The following is a 23,551-nucleotide window of genomic DNA, read 5'->3' as shown; positions in this document are numbered from 1 at the left end:
TTCGCAGCAGGAGTGCTGATTAGGGGTCTTATTTAACAGGAATGTAACATGATTTAGGTTTAATTGATAAAGGATGAGTTAATGTAGCATTCTTGTAAAGACCAGTGATTTGGAATACGATCAAAAAGGTCCCAGCGTCAGGATGAAGTAACTGAAGATGGCGAGGGGGCAAATCTTTTTAAAACAGTAGGTCATCATCCTGCTATGCCAATTTCTGCATTCTTTTTCATCCCGTGGCTGGCAGTTTAGTGGTGTTTGACTGGTTGTGAAGGATTACCGAATTTACCTTTTCCATGTGTTTGTGTGTCAGAATATGAAATAGTAATATTTTGGGCCAATTGCCAGGTCATCTGCTAAAATTGTTGTGGTGGGAGATTCAATTAAAGTCATTGCTTTAACCATGCAGTAGCTTCTGAAATGCATTAATGCAACAACACAAACGTGTTGGGCTGTTGATCCACTCTGACCTTACTTGTAACATCTTATGCAGCTAGTAATCCTGAAAATAACTCAAGTGACACAATCTAAAAAGAAAAAAACTTTCAGTTAAACTGCTCACCAACAATGATCATTACCTGAGATTGTCCCAAATAAGCATTGCTTCATTTTTGGTGATCACAAGCCAAAAACATTGGGAACCACTGGCATAAAAACTGACCGACTTATTTCTGATAGCTTTTTTATGTGACATTAGTTATGGCTTATGATCTTAATACACCAAACTAGTTGTCAAGACTCAAAGAGCTTGTTTTAGAAATACAGTTGAGTTCATATTAAGATAAAAGGAATAAATTCCAATGAATCATTAAATTAATTCAGAAAAAACATATTTCATTGTAAAATAACCAGTTTCAGTATGACCCAGTTCTCAAAGAGGGTGAGAACATACAACAACACAAAAGTAATGGAGCTTCTGAAAGATTCCCTTGTCCACTTATTTCACACTAAACAGTGTGTTTAATTCTCCTTTAATCAAATCATATCTTTGATCCACCCACCTATCAGAAAATTAAAGGCTCTCACTCGCAAATACTCCATTAGCTGGGAAATGTGTGCACTGGACTGGTTGTCCTCGCCAAACCTCCACCATTACCAGCTGTGGCCAAGCCTTACGGCGGAGGAACGCGACAAGACAATGGGTACACTCAGTCTGACTCCAGGTCAGAGGCTTGGTTCATATCTGGCATCTTTTGATCTCTCTATCTCTCTGTGACAAACACAGTTTTATATCAAACAAAGGAACAAGTTTATTTGATCATTTAAAGAGACACAGATGACATGCAACAATGATCAGAGGCCAGATCTGAACGCAGGATGTTGTGATTACATGGTTGCATTTATGCCAAGGTGTTCTTTTAAAGATCATTTTTATGGACTTTCTTTTTGTAGAGACAGATGAAAGATGGGAATGGCATGTCAAAAAGATCCAAATACCCCGGGGTTTAAAGACAGTTCAACAAGACACAAAGGTAAGATTGTGATTGTGACTTTTCTGAAAGGACCGTAGCTTCCCATCTGAAACATATATGGTTAATGAGCATTTTCCAAAACAACTGATGCCTTTGCTTCTCTCTGGAAGACAGTCTTAAATTCTGCTATTCCGTGCATCCCAAACTATAAAGGACAAACAATTTAATGCCAACGTCCCAAACATTGACTGCTCCTTTTTAATGTATAATGCACCAATGAAAATTGTACAGCCAGTCGTGCAGCCACTGCGGCCAGCTGATAGACAGGAACATGTCAACACTGAACAAACATGCAAAACCTGAGAGCCGCCAAAACTCTATCCCCCTTAATCTCTCAGCCTACATCCCAGACCAGGAAGCAGCCAGACAACCCCCAACCCAAAGCCAAGGGCAAGCAAGAGAGCACACCTTCGACTGCGGAGAGCAAACAGGGGAGAGGGGAGATCTATATTTCACAAAGCGGGCCCGGCACTCAGGGCTTGGCAAAAGTAAACAACAGCACTAGCAGGCCCATAATTGATGGCACCGTTCCTTTTTATACAGTAAATAGATGTCAAACAGTGGTGGAACGCAGCGACCAGATTACAAAAGATTTGCGACACCCCAGGATTACAGAAGAATGCCTTCCTTTGATCTTACACCACTTACTCTTTGATTCCCTGTAATTACTCGAAGCAGCCGCTTTCTTAGGCAGAGCCTAGAAAATGATGTATGGCCTTTAACAATTTCTTAATTTTAGGAGGAATTACTCACCGGGCTCTGGTTTGTGCAAGAACTAAAGTAAAAGAAAATGGTCCATTTTGGTTTCTTTTCCAGTTTAAAATGAACATTTAAACTCATGCAATTATTGAAAACATTGCATGTCTTCAATTTTGTATTTATTGCGGGCTGTGGGAAAACAGCTGGTTATTGAATGAAAATCGTGTGTCTCCACTTTGTCCACTTTTTAGAAACATATCTAACCATCATGAATTTAAGCCATGCTAGCAGCTCGACTCAAGAGATGGCAGTCTCTCAATCAGTTGGTCATTCAATTCATCACCTTAGTCAGATTGAAATCTTACCAATTATATGATGGATTACCAATTCAATTTTTCATTAATATAAACAAATTAAACTCTATGAATTTACAGATGTTATCTGTGATGTCCCGAAACAGCCCGTTCTCATTCTGAAGTTGTCAGATACCACGATGTCTGCTTGATGTGCTGCTGGACGGCATCAGGGTGAAACACTTCTGGTACTAACATAATATAAGGAGCATGACTGTGCCTATAGTGCAGGTGGAAGGGGTGGTGGATGGATCCAACAAACCCTGGAACTTAATGTGGATTTGACATCCTGGCATTGGTTGCCATGTGCTGATGTTGCTTAAACATAACCACGTGCAGCGTCGTCCAAACGTGCATTTGTTCATGTCACAGTAGCAGTAGCTGAAACATCAACAGCAGACACAGAAGGATACCTAGAGAGTGATATGTAGATGCTGAAGTCCCCTGTGAAGCACCAATATGTAATGACTTGGGATGAGAACGCGTTGGCTTTTCCATCTTTTCCTTGATGTTTACATCTGAAAACCTCGGCAATGACCTGGCTTGCTAGCATGACGTGTATCCAAAGCCCTTACTATTCATTATTATTTAATTTAATTTTTTTCCATGAGTGCATTACTCAGCACTTTATTGCTTTTCGCGCTTCTGGTTAGATGCTAAACTGCATTTCATTGTCTCAGTAGCTGTACTTTGTGCAATTAGAATAAATTTAAATATAATTGGATCTAAAATTTAAGACATAATGGCTGTAAATTTAAGATGTCCATGTCATCTAAATATCTAAACAACTGCTGTCTATTCATTCATAAGTACCTATGAATCACATGTGTGTTACGAACTTGTTGTATAAGCACAACACTCATCATCCCGTGTGTGTCAGTGACAGTGAGTGCTGAGCGTCATCAAGACGACTCGTGCAGATAGCTCCGCTTCCTCTAAGAGGTGGCGGCACGGGCTGGCGATCTCAGCAGTTGCATGCTACCAAAGAAGATAGAAAAGATAGATGAAAGACTGCCTGCATGTGAGGCTGGAAGAGAAGAAGATGAGACGGGGATGATGTCTCCAAAACAATTCCATTATTGACACAGTAAGTGCAGGCAATAAGGGCCTTCTCTTCTGTGTCCTCATCAAAGTTCTTTACAGGAGGCCAAAAGAGAAATAATGCGCCAGAAAGCTTGAACCAAATCACTCTCGGGCATCAAAGGATTGCCATTATCTAACACAAATACACACACACACACATAAGCTGAAGGCATTCTCAGAGGCATCTTGGATCACTGTAATGCTTTGATGTTCATTTATCTGGATGTTGCAAACTGCTGTTGTAGGGCTACCGTGTTTTAAGCAGTCAACTGAGTTACAGTTGGTTGAAGAAGTCTGATACCGATATTTTGTTCGAGTCCATCTGGGGACTAGGCTTCGCCTTTTTGAGTGATTTCAGTAATTGAGTCCTCACATTAAATATTGACAGCAAAATATTCAATGTATTTCCCTAGAACGTTATTCTTCCCACAAAGTAAACATTTCTGGAAATTTAGACCATTTTTGGACATTTAATCTCTCCGCTAGAACACAACATGCTGGATTTTTTAGTGGTTTTGAGTTAACAAATATGCATGACCCATCTCACCTGAACTGAAGCTACCCTGTGGGGTTTACTTTCACAAACATCTTTATCGTGCAGCATTTGTAAATGGGATGTTTTTTTTAATATTCTGAAACATGGATTTATACATGTGTGAGTACAGCATGACAAAACATTGCTCCATTGCACTTCTGCAGGACGAAAACACAATAGGTCACCTTTAAGTGATCGAAACTTTGGCATACTGTAAGTTTTGACCTTCAAATTAATTTGTGTAAAAAACATTTTTTGAACCAGTCAATAAAAAAAAAGAAAATTAAAATAAGACTAAATAATTGAGACTAGTTTGTCTTGTTGTCAAGAGAGAATACTGATCATACTTTATTAGTATAATTAGTCCAATACTGACAAAAACTAAAATAATATAATCCCAGCCTAGACATCCAATAACAGCGGCACTCGCCTAGCCTGCATCTTTTGCTGAGATTTAGTCGACGCTTCCTCTCTGCTGAGTTTGTTATCCCTTTACCCTTATTCTCTTAAATGGCCATGAAGATAAGATGGCTGTGTGATAAGCGAGCGTGCACCTCCCTGCACAGAGCAGATACAACGGATGGCAAGTGTGCCTCTACTCTCTCTGGGTCTTAAATTTCAAAGACAGATCTGTGTGGGCAGGGTGAGCTGGGAATCTCGCATGAATGGACTCGGAAAGCCCTGCAACATTTTGGTCACATCACCTGAGAGATGAGCAGTCGTGAAAATCAGAATCAGACTTTTTTGTCATTTAAGCCACTGTTATGCAACATATGGGAATCCATAAATAACATGATTTGCTACTTGTTATGAGTGGGTGGATTATGAGCACATGCAACAAATCACCTTATCTTTGTATGACTCTGTGTGTGTGTGTGTGTGTGTGTGTGTGAGAGAGAGAGAGAGAGAGAGAGAGAGAGAGAGAGAGAGAGAGAGTCTGCTACCATCATATTTTAGGGGGGTTGAGTGAAATACTTATTTCAGGACTTTAGTACTGAAGCATTGTGTTTTTCTCAAGGGAACATAAGAGCCCACATACTGTGATACACCCTTAGAAATGGGGCAGGCATGTCCAAACTCTGGCCTGGGGTCCAATTAAACAGTCCTCGGCTTGACTTTCAAAATAAATTTGTGGCCCACCACACATTATTGGTTATATATGTATCAAATAAGATAACTTTAATTTTTTCTCCTTCACCTCACAGTGGGAGGACTACTATTCACTTTGTAGACATGTATAAAGTAGGAACTATGCAGACAAAACTGTGTCTTCATAAACCAACAATAAACAAGCAAACATTGTGTCTGCGTAAAACTGACCCTTAAAAAGTAAAAGAATTTCTGTAAATAAGGTAACGCTTCTGCCAGGAACCAAAAAGGGGAAAGCCAAAGAACCCTCAGTAGTTCCTCTTAGCACCTTCATTTCTAAGAGTGTAGCTCTTAAGCAGGGGGAGAGAGTTACTCTTTCATTTCTACCACTGAAAGTTTGGTCTCTGAATTTACTTAATAAATCCACAGACCATCATCATGAATTTTTTTTCTATTAATTTAAAATTAAAAGGTTCACGTTTCATGCCCCTTGTGGTGAAAAGTCCAAGTCCTCAGATAATCCTGACATAACCGAGACGCTTGAAAGTTATCACGGATCACTGCATCTTGTGTGCGCATTTGTGTGCACTTGACACACACCCAGGCCTGAGCACACAGATACACTCTCCACAAAGCTGCACACACGCACACGCACGTGATTAATGAAAATTCAGTAGATGACAGACAAAGCTCTATTGTGCCACATTAATAAGATTTAATACGGAGCTTTCTTTCTCTCTGACACTGGCAGGCCAACTTGTTCTTGCTGGCAAACTCGTCTTATCTCAGCATCTTCCAATCGTGTCATTCATTATTTGGCCTCTAGCTTATCTAAACTGAGGACTGGAGTTTCAAGACATCCTGACTCCCACAGAGAGGGAAATGTGAAAGTTGTACTTCCATTTTAAGAGTAAAATGAAATGTGTTTTGTTTGCTGGAGGTTTTATTCCAACAACAAAGAGAGAGTGATTGTCAAAGCAAGTGCCAGACCTCTATGTGCATGAGCTGCTTTCATTATTTGCATGTTTACTCTGGTGCAAAGGAGGCATGCAGCAACTGCTACGTCAAAAGCATGATAATGATCAAATGTATCTCTAAAGTTTCACAGATTCTCAGAAGAAGGACAGTTACACACACCAACGAACAAACCAAAAAAGCCCTCTTCATACTGATATTATTATTTAAAAAAACAACTAAATTCAATGGACTTCAGTGAGTGTTTGATGTCTCATGTTGATCCATTGGAATTGTCTCTGTCAAATAAAATGAAACAAAATGAATAAAACTGATCCAGTTTGACAACCACATTCATAAACTTCCTGCACAGACACATTCAAAACCTCACAGCACAGACACACACCATTGCACAGCAGTGTGTATTGAATTTATGTGCACATTGATATGTATAAACAACTGTCTCTTACGGGGACATAATTTTGATTTCCAAAGTGGGGGCAGGACACAATTAATTCAGGCAAAAATCCTCCAAAGGGATTTAATTTTCCAGATACCTGTACCCATGAAACAACCATGTTTTCCATCATTTTGATATGTCCCGTTCATGGAATTAATGGTTGTAATAAAAACATTTAATACAGTAAAATGAATGATCAATGAATATATTGACTCTCCCCAAGGTGCAGAATCCTACTGCTTGGATTTACTTCAGCTTTGCACAAATATATGCCCCTCACCTAACCAGTGCAATTCCTACAAGCAAGATACAAAAACATTTTTATTTGTATACCTTTTTTTGTATTATAACTTTGGTTTTCAGACTGTGCCTAAAAAGTGGAAGAGTCAAATGCTGTCTTTTGAAAAAGTGCATGTGATGTGTCTCCTGCTTCCCCTCACTTACGCCTGGGTCACTTGTGCATTTTGTTCTCTCGCACTGTATTTGACTCATACACTCATTGTTCTGTGTCTGCAAGTGCATGCTATGCAATTCTGTGACTCTGTCAGCAAACATTGACATCATTTTCTCACTGAGCAAATTCCTGTGCATGTATTTTAACTGGCATTTGGAGTGATTCGGATTGTGATATTGGGAGTTTGGCTTTTGTGCCAGGGGGAGGCCTAAGGGCTTGCCCTACATCATTCATTATGCCCTCGCCCATCAAGCAGCGCAAGCTGTACTGCTCTGGAGTCATTCCAAGAGGGCTCTCGTCATTAGCTTGCCACTTGGCGGCCAATTGCTGGAGCAAAAGAGACAAAAGCTGCAGTCCACCCCTGCATGCTCTGATTGCTCTGAGAGAGAGAGAGAGAGACAGAGATAGAGGAGGAATGGGGGCCTCCTTTTTGGCATGGCAGACTATAGATTCTAGTAGCAGGGTGGTTGTGTGGTTGTTTTGGCACAGAATGTCCAGGACGGAGGTAAATGGGGTCTCTATCAGCTCAGTGAGTGTTCAGTTGATTCAGACCCTCGTGGTATAAAGGAGTTTCCTCATGCATGATTTCATTATGCGGAGTAATAGTTAACATCCAACCTTAGGGCAGACACAGAGATGAAGTTTGTTATTCGTTCTCACTTTTTTATTTCTGTCATTTTTCCTCAATGAAAAATAATCCTCAAAATTCTTCATAATAGCACCTTCTTTGTAGTCCTGGCAGGTGTTTGATCCATCAGATAAGCTAATCATTTCCAATAAAAGTGAAGGACGGGAGAAATAACTGGCAGATTTGCAGACACTTCAGGAGAAAAAAAGGGGCTCTGTTGTCCATGATTTTGACGTGAAGTAATGACAACAAATGAAAGGTTTGGATTCGTCTTGATCCTCGCCCTTCTCGTCGGCTCTTTTGCCTTTTCACTCCCTCCCTCCCGCTCTCCCCGTCCGCTGGATTTTGCCATGCTGTGATCCTCCTGCGCCTCCAGGCCCTCAGGTTATTTGGATATTGCGTGGAGTCAAAGCCCTGTCAATCAGATAAGCAGTGACCTCGCAGGCCCAGCAGATAAGACGTTACATGGCAAGAGGAAATGGCAGACAGCAGGGGACACAAGGCCTGACTATGAAGGCTCGGTGAAGCGAGACTGATCACAACGGCTCTTCAAACTAAAAAAAAAAAAAAAGGCTGCCAAGAATGAAAATATATTGCTTTTCTCTTTTTTTTCAATTTAGATTGACTAAATCTGATTTGGACCTCATTGGCAAGTCTTTCATCTTGAAGAAAAACAGTGTGCAAGGTGTTACAAGTTTTCTATCACAAAAGGATGAATGAAAAAGGGAACAAGAATTGATGTTTTGGATTGTACATACACTTGTAAACAAATGGCTGAAGTTGTCATTTTTAAGTAATGTTTCACAGAAATGTCAAAGAAAACTGCATCAATTATGAGTCTTAATTATCACTGATAGACACCCATAAACAAAGCAGTCATGCCAGATTTAACAGTCTCAATAAATGGCTTGCACATAGCCAATTCGGCTGCTACGGACTCACTGAGGTGGTTGGAATAAGACAAACTTGCCAGTCATTCCGTTACACTGGGAAATTACAAAAGAATGAATGAAGGGCGAGTCTTTGTCTAGGACGGCAGCTTTTGGGTGGTCCACAGGTTGGAAGCCCTCTGGGAGGGATAAAGGAGACCTCCACATGTAATAATACCAATACGGCGACCTGTTGAAACAGGGTAGTAGACGCTAATTCAGATGCAACTCAGCCACAACCGAGAATACATTTTCTTTGAAAATTAATTTTTCCACAAAGCTATACTTTTCATTTTTCTCCATGATTAAATAATTGTGAGTTATCTGGGGGAAAAATAAACTGGTTGTGGCCCACGTCTGAGTAAAAAACCTCAGATGTATTACATGCATAAAAGCATGAGACAAGTCACCACTGTGAAAACCCGAATAAATACCAAAAATACAGCACAAGACAATACAAACTGTTGATTTAAATAATATTGCCCCAAATACTAAGCCACGTGATTATCTGGGGAAATGTTTGCGGAGCCCACACACTCTTTCATTTCATCACTTCATATTCACACATATTTAAACGTAGGTTTGGGAGCTGCCCAGGACGACCACAAGCCTCTGCTGCTGGCCACCGAGCCAATGGTTCACTTCTTCTCTCAAGAGCTCCTTGATGTTTGTTGTTCAGGGAGGGGAGAGAAGTACTCATTCAACCTCCAAACAGTGTGGGGGGGCTCAAACACTTCAGTCACAGTGAAAGGATTACCGCTGCAAAGATTAGAAACATAAAGCCAATTAAACTCAGTTTAGTTTGTTGTTTTATGCTATGAAACAAATGTAATTTTAGTCTAATTTATCTGAAATAAATCCTTCATGTGCATGGCATGAAATAAGACTGTGGGTTGCAACTTTTAAGAGAACCTCAAATACATGTTTGCAACTTCATTTTTGGCATGTTCTTAAAATTTGCTGTGGCTTGTTTTGTGGATTTGTGGTTGTTTTGCAAGACCTTAAAGGGGAACGTCACCCATTTTCAAAAGTCATACACTTTATTCCTATAGTTGAAGACAATCAAAAAATATAAGTAGGAATGAGCAATTCTCTTGCAAATCCACTTTACTGAAAGAAAAAAAAATCACATTTACAACAACAAGGCAGGTCAACCACAATAACAAAGTATATGGGCATTAATCCCAGTGGGAAAAGAAATAAAAAATGGATTTGTAAGCTTAAATAAATAGATAAATAAGATACTTCACTGAAAATAAATAAATAAGACACTTCACCAAAATAAATAAATAAGATACTTCACGGAAAATAAATACATAAATAAATAAGATACTTACAGAAAATAAATAAATAAGATAAAAATAATACAGATTAAAAGAAACATATTATTTTCTATTGTCCATAAACGACTTCTAAAACTTGAATTTTTGACTTCATAGGATATGCAGTCTGAAGCTGCCTCACAGACAATGAATTGGGGAAAAATATTCGGTCTGAAACTTAAGAGTAGCTCATGTTCATTAATACTGACTGAACTGTCCTAGGCCATAAAAATAACACAATTGTGAATTTAGGTGGTGTTCTGTTTAATGTAGATTTGTGTTTCAGCCCCTTTTGATTTATCTTTTCATACTGCATCCGCGTCAAGGTGTCTGACATAACTTACTAGACCTAATGGGCTTGCGTGCAGCGGTGAGAGCAGCCCACCCTCCATGATGCCTGAGTACTGTAGGTCTCAGGATGTCAGAGGATTCAGGTTACAGGACCCACCATGTTGTGTGTGTTGTTGAGGATTGTGGTTGAAAAGTGTTTTTTTCCTACACTTCACCTTTTATCCTGGAACACCTTCAGGATGGTGCACTCTTTTCCTCATGTTATGTGGTTTGAATACCAGCAGCAGTGCAACATCATTGCCAGCATAATTTTAAGCTGGACCAGTGCCAAATACATGTGTGCATTTTATCTGCAGGTTTCCAATATACTCATAAAGTTTTGTGTTCACCTGCACAGCCTATATCGTCCCATCATTGGTGGATTTGCATGAATGAAAATGAATTTGATCAGAATTTAATGCAGTTTACATTTAGGCTTTTAGGATTTGTGTGCTCATTCTGTGTAAAGACGACTCAAAGGCCTGGCCCACTGAGCAAGAGGTTGGTATCCTGAATTCAGGAGTTTGAATGGCATCTTCTTTTCAACCACAACATTAAACGACATTGCTTTACTTCATGCTACATAAATTTCAGCAGATGTCAAAGGCAGCTGATTCTTAACTGAAGTGTGTGCCTGCAGTGCCCTCTATTGCCAAAATAAGAGACTAACAACTGGGTGAACACAGACTGAAAGCTGCTCTGCTTTTCTCTGGAAAAAAAGAAGAGGAATAGTTGTGTAGGATTGGACCAAATAAAGACATATACGTGCCCTGATGAATGAAACTATGTTTAACTTTTATTTTTTTACCTATTAAAAATGGAAGTTGTGAGGTGGCTTTAATACTGTTTGGTACATTTTATGGGACTGCTTCCCTTGAGAAAAAAAAACAACATATTGTTAAAACAATAAACCCTTTTAAGAGAGTGTAAGAATAAGATCAGTCAAAAGACAACATAGAAGGACCTTAAGTCTTTGAGGGATTGAAAAAAAGATTAATCTGAGGAGATAAACAATTAAAACCCTCTTAAATACATTAATTCATTAATCAATTAACCTCAGGTTTGCATCCTAATGGAAAAAGTCAGGTTCTTTAAGGTACAGATTTAGGTGTAGTTATCTGATTTTGTATCTTTTAAAGGGTTTTACAAGGTACATTTTATTGTCATTCTACAACACATGGTTGTACAACAAAATGTAGTTGTAGTACTTTTCTAAAAAAAAATCATCTCTTTTTCATAGTAAGTAATTTTAATTAAGGTGAAACTTGAAAGGGCGGAACAGTAATCTTTTAAGCCCTTTGATAGAGAAGATATTCAATTTATATATTGTAATCTGTTATTTCGGTTTCATCAAAATGAAAGTCATTTTATGATAGGAATTAAGTAGTTAAAATTTCTCTGTTAAATAAAAAAAAGTGCCTCTTTTTTTCTTTCTGTTTTTGAGAAAATCAAGTCTTGTTCAAATATATTTCTGCATACCCCTGGCCAAAAGGAAAACTTATAAGAACTCTTTTATTCCCACTTTTTAAACAAGACAGCATACTCTTTTTTTGTAATGTAGCTTTGCACACGTGTTTTTATTGATCTGTGGAACTGTTGTGCGTTTTTATTTTGATTTTGTGTGAGTATCATGGGTGTGAATGATTTTCACTGTTTGAGTTGTTTGAAAAGGCAATTTTCTGAAAAGGCAATAAAGTTTTTTTGAATCTTGAATTAAATCATTGAGTGTGAACATTTTTTGATTTATTATTTTAACTTTTTTGCTTTATACGACGGCTTTTTACTCGTCTTTATATTTATATTATTTATTTATTTTTCTTTTTTTTTTTTATTTATATTTTACCCGCCTCCTCCAGCTTGCACAATAAGCCACTTCCGGTTTACCCGGAAGAAAGCATAATTCCCAAAGATGGCGGAGCAAGGTCCGATGGCCATAGCGATGCGGCTACGAAATCAGCTACAGTCCGTCTACAAACTGGACCCGCTGAGGAACGAGGTGAGTGGGCATGTTGCTCGAGCTCGGCCGCGCTTGGGTACAAACGCACGGGGAGTCAAACTGCAGCGGAGCCGAGTTAAAGGCGCACATTAGCGGGAGATCGTTGTCGTCTCCGCGGCGTGATGGAGAGAGGAGAGCGGAGCCGAGGCGCTGCGAAGGAAGGCGTGTGTGAGCATGCGTGGACGGTGGGAGTCCACCCGTGTTGTTCTGCCTCAACAGCGGAGCAACGTGCCGAAATATCACCAAGTTACTGTTATTTCGCTCATTTTAGGACGAAAATTCAGCTGTTTTCATCAGTTTGACTTGAAGTTTACTTGTAGTTCAGGCGGTGCGCGAGCGAAGCGGGACGGTAACGGCCGCTGCGCTCCGCGGGGTCTCCTCTCTCCGCCGAGTGAACGGTGAAGTAACGGCTGTTTGTTTGTGTTTCACGGGGACACAACGTTTTTATCACAGTGGAAACGGTTTATTCAGTGTCGTTGTATCTGCTGTTGGTGTGTTGCGTTAGTCCAAAGAGTCCAAACATCACGTTTTAAACCACTTTTCTGTCACACGTTCCTCTCCGGTCCGTTCACATGTAGCTTTGGTTTGACATGATAACGTTAATTTACTGGCTATCTAATCCAAAAATGTCTCATAATTCAACGTTTATTCTCTTCGTTACGCACAGAGGTCAAAGGTCAGGGTCAGTTGCCTTGTCCAGGGTTAAAATTTGGCAGATACTTGACTAACATTGCAACCTCAAAAGCGGACTCTTATTGACATCAGTAATGATGTGCATTTTGGGAATTAAATGTTGCACTAGAGCAGTGGTTCTGAACTGGTCCAGTCATGGGGAATAGCTATAGGCTCCCTAAAGCAAGAACATATAGGTAAATATATAATTTTGTTTCATGTGCAACCATCGTAATTAACTTGCACAAAATGACTGTGATCATTCCCCTTATTGACACCTTTAGATTACCTTCATTGATAATTTTACTTTTACTGTTGATTGGGATTGCTTTTAATCAAATTTGGTTGTGTGCTGCTCTGATGTCCTATGTTCCTGTTTATTGTGTTATTTAATTGTTTTGTACTGCCAACGGCAGATCACATTTTCCCTTGAGGGAAAATAAAAGTTTTGAACTGAACTGAACTAGGGTACAGATTTCTCCTTAGTCATTAGCTCAAGGTTTAACTAAACACAAATAACCACATGGTCAATTTTATTCACAAAATGTGAACAACGCATTGGCTCAAAACACAAAGAAATAAAACATATTGCAGGAATAAACAAAAACTGCACTTAAAAAAAACTGATGTAAATTCACTGTACTTCGAAATAAAGTGTTTTTTGCAAACTACAAACCAAACACTGGCTCTAGATAAGGCCATTTGCACTTTTGCATCAGCCTCAGAAGTTCTCCTACATGCTTGCCACGTGAAAGAAGTTTCTGTTCTGCAACCTCCCCACTAAATCCTACAAACTAGACCTTTAAACCAAACTTTTAAACTTTAAAAATATGCGTAAGACCTGTTTATGTCTTGACAGGAGGAGGTGAAGTTGAAGATCAAGGACCTGAACGAACACATCGTCTGCTACCTTTGTGCAGGTTACTTCATCGATGCCACAACTATTACAGAGTGTTTGCACACATGTGAGTTGACACAGAGATGAACAAACATCAGTCTGTTTACATTTTATGAACTTTTTAACTCTTTCTGCTATTTCGCAAAATATAGACGTTAAACTGGATAAAGTCATTTGAATGAAAATTACCTGTATTTTCTTTCTCTTTCTCTCTGCTTTACAGTCTGTAAAAGTTGTATTGTGAAATACCTGCAAACGAGCAAGTACTGTCCCATGTGCAACATCAAAATCCATGAAACGCAGCCTTTACTCAACCTCAAACTGGACCGAGTGATGCAGGACATTGTCTACAAACTGGTGCCTGGACTACAAGAAAGTACGTAAAGAAACAGTGCTGTGTGTATCGGTGTTACGAATAGTGTGACCTGAAGTATAGGTTCATATGAGGGTCAATATTTAGAGTTTTGCACCTGTGAAATCTAAAATAATATTTGTAGTAATCCTAATAATAATAATAATACATACTGTAATTAAATGTTGCTTTATTGGCAGTATAAAATTGTCTAATATCCACATTCATGTTTGAACAGGTGAAGACAAAAGAATAAAGGAATTTTATCAGTCACGGGGGTTAGAGAGAGTCATCCAACCAGCTGGAGACGGTAAGTCTTCAATGTAGTCACGTCTCGGTCTGGGATTAATGATGTTTGGTGCTGTGGTGTTTCTGTACCACAATTCTCAGGGGTCACATGACCGTGAGCCAAAGTGGCAGCACTGTGACATCATTCAGCTTCAACTTTCTTTAAGTTTTTTATAAGCTCAAAATGACCATTTATCAACACATTTAGAAAATATGAAGAGTATCTCTATGACAATATGTTGTGTTAATGTCGTGCAATGCATGCAGTTAAACACAGCATGTACAATACAGAGGCAACAAAACACACCACGGATACGTAAAAGCTGTCATGAAGCAGCTGTAGATGAAATCACTGTTTGGTTTGGTCAGTTGGCGAGAAAGTATAACACTGCTGTTTGCATTTGTCAAGTGACCTTTTTCATAGAAGACTTTTTTGCCATGTCACAGTTTGTCCAACACAGGTGTAAATAATGAAATTAATTAATGGCTGTATTCCATTTAGTTGCTTTGGTTGTAGGATCCTTGTATCCGGTATGCTTGCTCACAGTCTCTCACTGGAGCATTTGAGTAAAACAGATCCACTGTGAACATTATAAGTTACACACTTGCTTTTCCCATTACAACACGTCAGAATGTGTGGCATGGGACAGGCATATGAAACAGGTCTTTGTCTTCGGTATGTTGTTGCTGATGTATGAAAAAACCTGGAAAAGTCATGGAAATTCACAGTTAAGTTTTCTAGGCCTGGAAAAATCATTGAAAGTTTTTTTTAAAAAGTATGTAATTTGTGTTTGCTGTTTGTAATTAAAATTGTTACAGCAATCTTTCGTGGATAACCTTCCACATAATGGCAAATTTATTTCCTGTAGCTGTTGACGTAACATAGCTCTGTGACGACGTGTAACGTTTGTTTACCATCACATACGTTTCTCCATTTTTTTCCCCTTGTGTTCCTCTCAATCTCCATGAACGCCAGTTAGCTGAAATTATGTTTGAATAGAGTAGATGGTCATGTGATGTGCGTTTTGTTAGAATGGACATAGATTATTTCTGAAATGGTGCTAAAACGTGCAGATTTTGAAACTTTACATGAAAACGTGTTGTTCAGGCGTGTGGCCCCGAACTGCATCTGCATCTGGCCTGGTTTTCAGCTAGTTTGTGTTTCGTTACATGGACCACATCGTTACCACTTGTCAAGTTAAAGACGTGGTGATAAATGTGTACTTCAATTTGTCCTTTTAAAACCGTTTTCTTCTTCTCAATAGATGCCGTTCCCGACGCTACAGGTTTACCGTACACAAGCTTCGACCATTCAAAAGCCCACTTCTACAGATATGATGAGCAGGTTTCGCTGTGTTTAGAAAGGTTAAGGTAAGTCTTGTGCCTCTGGTGGATGCGTCTAAAAGTGTTTATTATGTATTTTTCATGTCATATAATCCCTGTGAAATATGACTGACTTTAAATTTTTTAAAAAATCTAAGTGTGTTAAACTTTCAAGTCCAAGTTGTGGGTTCTGTTTTTGTCTTTACAGTTCATCGCTTGCAGGAAAAGATAAAACGAAACTTACACTCCAGGTAAGCCATGTACGCCAATGTATTGTCATTTTTTTATATTTCAGTACAGTCTGTGTACTTAGTGAAATTGTCGAGCTGGTTATGGATGCTTTGAAAGCGACTCGGCTCACAGGTTTGCACAACCGTGCAAAACATGTCTCCAGGGGCACATTTTTGAAGCCTGAACAAGTAATTTTCTACCCTTAACTGCTAAGCAAATACATGGCACAATGACATCTGCAGCAACAGCAGAATTCAGCACTCAGAGCTGGTTACTCTGGCTGCCTCAAACGCTCACAGAGACGGGGATAAGTGGGACAAGTATACACCAGCGAGGCATATAATCAGTCTTAATTTCCCAACCAAACCGCTAATTTCTCGGTAATTGAGGATTTTATAATTGTTTGAGAAAGTGTTTTGGCGGGTTTTTTGGACCAGTAACTTGAGGCTAGAAGGCCAAGATGTTGACTCAGTGTTTGTGGTGATTAGTGCTGACTTGTAAGACTTTGATGGCAGGTTTTAAAAATGTTATTAATCCAAACAACAGTGTATTTATCTCTAAGAAATGCCTTATAGTCTTAGTGTTAAATGCTCATAAGACACCAAACAAATGAAATTTATGGAGGTGTCTAAACAAATGTTTTGTTTTTTTTACTTTTGTGGCAAAGTCACCAAATGGGGCATTAAAGAACAATAAAAGCGGATATAAAAATGTTGTATAAATGAAATTTGAACATAAAGAATGAGCTAATTATGAAAGTGATCCCGACAGTTTAATCAGCGAAGGACATTTTCACAGAGTATTTTATGGCTGCGCGAGTGTTCAGTCCTACAGTGTTTCCTTGTGCCTATTCATACAAATCCACATCATGGCAATTTAAATGTGGTTGTTTGAAACACAGCTTGTTAAGCAATTTCAAACCCACTTAACTGAAAAAAGTGCCTACCTTGTCAGTTGTTACTGGGCTTTTCCCTCTGTGGCTGGATCCTCTTGACAGGCCCATTTGTCGAGTGACAAGTGTGTGTGTGTGTGTGTGTGTGTGTGTGTGTGTGCGTGCGCGTGCGTGCGTGCGTGTAAGAGAAGTGGGATTATATAATGCCCATATTGGACTGATTCAAAACTTAAATAAAGATAACTGGGGGAGCTTTTTAACTTAAACACAAAGAATTGCACGGTGCTTATTATCCACACTGCCGAGATCGTCACACACGCTGCAAAAGCTCAATCAGCCAGCAGAGGGCGCACTTGTTTAACTCATGCCCCTGTGGTCCCTTGAATCTCTTATTCAGTCATTGGCTTAAATCAGGATTTCAGATTTTATTTGATTAAATGTGTTTTCACTAAAGCCTCTCGACAGGGTAGAGCATCAGTCTATGTTTCTTTAGGAGACATCTTTTAGATGTCTAGTTTTAGATGTATACACCTATGTAGATATTTTTATAAACAGATTATATTTCTCAATGTTTTGGCCTTTTGTACACATGCAAACAGAGTTTGAGGTCACTTAAAACATTTTTTTACATCTTCTAGGTGCAGATTTTGTTGAAATTCATGTTGAAATTTAAAACTGAGCATTTTGGTAACAATGACATCCTCGATTTGCTGTGCCCTGTAAGATTGTAACAGTTTAAGAATGCAACTGTATTATAATCATCTCAGAAAATATTGCTGTGTCACGGTATCACTGTATTACGAAATTATTATCACTATATATTCAAATGACCCTAAAAGTAAGGGAAACAGAAGGACCTTTATTAGACAAACAGGCATTTTTAACGATGATTACAAATTTAACTTAATACATTTTTTTTATAGTTTATTCATTTATTTATAGCCTATATATCAAAGTGTGTGTGAAAACCTCCCAGTTTAAAACCACTAAAATAAAGCTTGGATGCAACTTTTTTCTGATACCGTAGAGAAATGCACATGGTATGATAATAATCAATTTTCATGGTACACCTTAAAACTGGTATATTGCTAATGCCCTGTTGCTTTGTGTAATGAGCATACAGCAAAAATTTTATGGACAGTGGTGGAGTAACTTACCAGTCTGTTCAGGTTTTGCTGTTTTCGCTGTGCTGCCTTGGACTCATGACTATTTTACACTTAACCTTAGTTTTGCTGCACCACTTCATGGGCAAACAGGCGTCTGTTGCACACAGTGATATCTGGTCCACCTCCACATCTGCTGCTTTAAGTCCACTGGAAACGGCAGTTTGGGATTTTTCAGTTGAACCAGAAGATGGTTGGACAATTTCACGAGTGGGATGTTGTCAGTGTGAAGTGGAAGTAAAACCTCTGCATGTCCAGAGCATCACTCATGTTTGAGTAAGCTTGTTCATTCCTACATTAAAGGGGAAACTGTAATGAGGAGATCTCTTTTGCTTTGAAAGAGTTAGGCTGTATGTCTAATGCCGGCAAGCGTTTGGAGTTGTTTTTGCATTCTAGTGCGGGCAGAGATCTATTGTATAACAAAGGTCACGTGGACAGAGAGAGGGAAATATCTTTTTGTTTAAATATCTGTGTACATGTTGACAGGGTCTTAGTGAAGCGATTTGGTGACTGCTGCAAGCGTCATCAGCGTCATCATCCACCCGTGTCCTCTTTGACCACTGTGTGAAATGAAAATGATGTTAATTGTTGTGTCTAGTGTTACCTGATGGAATGGGATCATGCATTCATTGGTTCCATTCCTGGCTCTTGATATATGCGCTTGTGTTTCACTCTATCCTCTCTGTGAACTTATAAAACCACGTTAGCTGGCAACACCTGAACTGAATTTGACTCTTAACCTTTGTTACGTGCTTTTCTCTCTCGCCTGCACGTCCAATCACGATCCTTTTTTTTTTACTGAGGTGGACATTCAGTCAAATAAATCATTTCTGCCTCTGCTTTTAAAGAAATGCTGTCTCGCATTGCATTCAGGTGAAAAAAGGAAGTTAAGCTCGAAGGGTTAAGGGTGTGTAACAAGTCAGTTGGGATCAGAAAACGTCCAGCGGTAAGCTGGTTTTGTCTTCACTGTAAATCTAATTGTAACAGGAGTATGCTACACCCTATTTATATGCTGTCACCTTGTTAAGAGATTATGTTTCTTGTGTGCTGGAAATGTTTGTTTGTCACAGCACTGTGTGTTACAGTTTGAAACTTTGAATAGACATAAAGATGCTAAAATTAAAAACAGCAGTCCAGAGTCAGCAGTCTGAACAAGCAAAACTAAAGAGACATTTATAACCGACAAGCTTTTTACGTTACCCGAAGGGCAAAAAAAAAAAAAAAAGTCGGTCTACTTTCTGGCAAGAAGTTACTTCTGCAACAGGTGGTACCGCGAACATGAACTGCAAACATGTACAATGAGTGATTTGTTACATTTTAAATACTGAAGTAAATCAAGAGTCTTAACTTGCTTTACAAACACTAAAATCTCCCAAACTGCTCTGTGTTGGTCACGAGTTGGAGTCATAAACACAAATGTACTGCTGCTCATTTTTTGGATTAACCCTCTTGATTTCAGCCTGTCACTGACTTATCATATTGCTCATGAGAAGCTTTACAATGTGTCTGTTTGACCTTGTCTCCGCAGCAGAAGTTTGTTCGCTGTTCTGTCCGAGCGGAGGTGAGACACCTACGGAAAGTGCTGTGTCATCGACTAAACGTGGAAAAACATCAGGTCAGTCAATATAATCTTCACTAATATAATAGAAGAACACATTTTGGTACACATGGCATTACTTAAAAGATTAGTCAATATCTATTTGGCTGATGATGAGGAGGACCAATGTGTAAAGTAGCTATTGAGCCGCATTATCTGCTCTCTTTAAAAGATAAACATCGACTAATTTTATGGAATTCAAAAATAAAATTTCCAATAAATAATATTTTGCTAGTATACAGGTAAACATACTATTACTTATAAACTGTGGCTAAATCATTTGAATGCTGGGAACAGCGCATTGTTGCTGAAAATTTCCAGCTAAGAATGGGCTTGTGACATTCAAAGTTTCTTTGTCCCCTCTTGGTTGGTTAGCAAATGTTTGGTAATCATTTCACTTGTATCTTAATAACTAATGGCACTGTACTAATAGTACCCAGTTTTCAGCAGTGTCAGAAAATCAGTTTGCCAATTTTCTGCATGACAACATTGCACACCGAGTCCAGTGTGAATTATCGCTTTTGCTGCGCTCCATTTCTGTGTTTCAAGTTCATCCGTTAGTGTCCATGTCTCCACATAACAAAACTATGTCTTAAAAGAGGGTGTCTGAGTGACTAACGTTAGCTGCACAATACCAGAAACCTCAAATTCGGTTTTATCGCTAGGTGTTGTAGCTAGCCCTCTTTCATCACCAACATATATAACGTTGGTCGTGCATATAAGCTACCTAACCTTCTTCACTGTATCCCAACTAAAGCAGAAATCGAACAATAAGACGTTCTCCTATTTTAGTAACAACCTAGCCATGACCTGCGGGTATGAAATCAGTTGGAACAAAGGATTTTATTTGTCAAACATCAATTTCTGCAAATGTAAATACGCTGAATGTTCCAAAAGGGATGTGCAGGTATTCAAAAAAAGATATAAGAAAAGATATAGATATATCAGAGCAAATTTTTCAGAAGAAATGCTTTTAACCTGCAGGTAGCTATAGCAACATAACTTATCCTCGCTGCTACATAACCAACTGATTTACTGTTGAAATTTAACGGACCGTAAATGAAACTGACAACACAAACTCTTAAAAATGTGACAATTTTGAGTGCAGCCTACCTTTTGGTAATTGGTACAGTATTGAAAAAGAATGCAAGCGTATGTAGAATTTCACTTGCGTCATCCTTTTTTTTTTTTATTTTCCTGTTAGCACCTTTTTTGTAAATTATATTCATGACATTAAAACAATACACACAAGATTCATTATTATACCAACACATCACAAACCATCAACATGCCTCAAACAGATGCCACAAAAAAAACACAGCAAAACAAAAAGACCGTAAAGAAGTGATTAGGGTGATGACTGCGTTTTTTATTTGCTTTGTTCTTTAGTAATAGCGTCTTTGTCTCACACACATCTTCTTTCCTTCTCAGCTGTCTGTCATACTATTTTCATATAATTGCATTTAAAAAAATGTTTTCAAGTTCCATCAAAATACATCTGTTCATCAAAAAACCCTTTGTTTTTATTCCTGTAAAGGTCGTTGTAACTGATATTAATAATAACTGCGAACGACTTTTTATCTGAGAAGGTTATCGTGCTGTGATAATCATACTGTTGTAACTTGGCTGCGGAACATACGCCGAGTCAATATTGTTGTGAAATATTTCTTAGAACTGGCTTGTCTTAAAAATGTGGTGCAGTTTACAAAATCACCACAATAAAGAAGTGCAGAAACATGGCTCTTAAAGTCTGTCCATTTCCACATTTCCTTTGACTTGCTGTCAGTGTGGGTGCTCCATCCAAAAACACTGTTTTTCATGACTGCGATTTGCCACGAATATATTTTGTCTTGATGACATTTCTGATGTTGCCGTCATGAACTCAAAGTGTGTTTTTTTGTTGTGTTTGTTTGTTTTTAAATTATTTCTGCTTCCTCGTGGCATGTTTTACCGGCAGCAAAGAGTTTCCTCGTATAAAAGCGTCGCAGATGTTCCTTTCGGATCCTTCACATCTGTTTGTGTGGTCTCCCTATAGGTCCAGATGTTGTTCAATAACGAGTCTCTGCCCGATCACATGACCATGAAACGGTTATGGCTCTCACACTGGTTTGGCAAGGTACGGTACAGCTACTGTTAACTAGTGCCAAAAATACATTCCTTCATGCATGGACTCATCTTCTTAGTGCTTTAGTCCACTGAGGATGTGCAGTAGTGAATAGAAATCTTTAATAATACCTTTAAAAAACTAATAAATCATTGTATTCCACTGTAATATATAATTTGACATCATTGCAAACTACATTAAACATTTAGCATCCAGTGCACTGCATGTTATAAAATTTTGGATCTGACACATTGTAAAAAATAATTACTTTATGTATTTAGAAAATGATAATAGTTACGTGCATGTCACTTTAAATAATTTCAATTTGGCATGAAATACTTAATATTTATTCTCCCCTAGGCCCAACCGTTAGTTCTTCACTACACCATCAAGGACAAAAGGACCAGATAGGACATGCTTTCACTCTGAGGACAGCTGTACATATTTTGTACCATACATATTCTATTTTAATAGTGTTTGTGTACATATACTTATTTTCCTTGTTTTGTATTTTTGAAAAATAAATTTTAAATGGGAAAAATAATAGTTTGCATTACTTGCCTGCACTACAGTATATTTTTGGAGTTTGCCGTTTGCTTCCCTTTGAACAGATTAACAAAATTGAAATATCTTTATACTTACTTTTGAATTTTGATACCTCGAATGTTTCTGATACTAAGGATATTTTACATGCATAAAAATTATAAGTTATTGATTTGGTAATAACTTTTTTTGCTATATCATTCTGTCACAAATTGGGATTAATAATTCAACAGCTTTCTTTGCAAAGCGAACCTCCAGCCGAGTTTTGGGGACAGATGTTGCTAATCTAATTTTACACATATAATTGTGTGTTGTGTTTTTAGGGCAAACCAGCATGTTGGAATCAAATAGAGATGATTGTATTGGTAATATTGTTTGAAAAAAAGTATATAACTTGGACTAAGGAAAATTGTAAATTATCTTCATCCCGCAGTTTTTATATATATATCATAAGAAGCATACAAGTTATGCTCCAACATGATATCATGATCTTGCATGCACTTTTGCAAATGTAAAAATTCAAGCAACTAGATTACTGATCTCAAGCAAAATATTTGTTTGTGCTGTTACATCGGTTGCTTTTTTGTTGACCTCAAGTTTGTTGTGTTTTAACTTTGGATTTCAGCTGATATGATCTTAGTTTTCATCAGCGATTGTGAAAGAAAGTGAAAATAATCTTGTCAATCTGCAGCAGCCCTTCTGGCAGCAGTTAAAATCCTGACTTTGTTTGGAGAGGTCTTTTCGGGTCTGGACAGTACACTGCATTTTCCCTCATTCTTCTTTACAAATCTGCTCAAGCTCAGTCAGGTTTCACCGGGACTGTGAGCGAACAGTAATTTTAAAGTCCTGCCACAAATTTTGGACTCTGACTTGGCCAGTCATTGTTATTTTGAAGCCATTCCTGTCTAAGTTTGGCTTTATGTTTGAGGTGATTGTCGTACGGAAAAATAAATCTCCAATGTTGCAGTTCTTTAGAAGAGTGCAGTGGGTTTTCCTGTAGGAATTTTGTTTTTCTGCACTGATTTTGTTTTGTACATTCCCAGGCCTTCTGGGCCCGGATGCAGAGAAGTACCACCACAAGACATTTTGCTATGAAGTAGTTTGTGGTGATGGTGCGGCGTTTTGACCACACCAAACGTATTGTTTAATATGGTAGCCAAAAAGGTCACTTTGCCTCAGATTTTAGA

General features: G+C 38.4%; 1 protein-coding gene across 3 annotated transcripts; it reads left to right on the top strand.

The window, feature by feature from the left end:
• The first annotated feature begins 12,195 nt into the window (after positions 1-12,195).
• pcgf1 (polycomb group ring finger 1) lies at positions 12,196-22,365 on the top strand. Of its 3 annotated transcripts, none has more exons than XM_042493391.1 (9): positions 12,196-12,301; positions 13,836-13,938; positions 14,095-14,247; positions 14,462-14,533; positions 15,777-15,882; positions 16,043-16,085; positions 19,649-19,735; positions 21,753-21,833; positions 22,182-22,365. In XM_042493391.1, exons 1-9 carry the CDS (start codon positions 12,215-12,217, stop codon positions 22,230-22,232), a joined length of 783 nt encoding a protein of 260 aa, XP_042349325.1. In that variant the 5' UTR covers positions 12,196-12,214; the 3' UTR covers positions 22,233-22,365. The 3 variants fall into 3 exon arrangements, with proteins under 3 accessions (XP_042349325.1, XP_042349326.1, XP_042349324.1); XM_042493392.1 differs by having other exon boundaries at positions 13,833-13,938; positions 19,652-19,735; XM_042493390.1 differs by having other exon boundaries at positions 13,833-13,938.
• The last annotated feature ends 1,186 nt before the right edge of the window (positions 22,366-23,551 follow it).

Source organism: Plectropomus leopardus, chromosome 9 (assembly GCF_008729295.1).
Source record: "Plectropomus leopardus isolate mb chromosome 9, YSFRI_Pleo_2.0, whole genome shotgun sequence".
Classification (NCBI taxonomy): domain Eukaryota; kingdom Metazoa; phylum Chordata; class Actinopteri; order Perciformes; family Serranidae; genus Plectropomus; species Plectropomus leopardus.
Note: the sequence above shows the minus strand (reverse complement) of the source record. Positions and strands in the feature narration are given on the sequence as shown.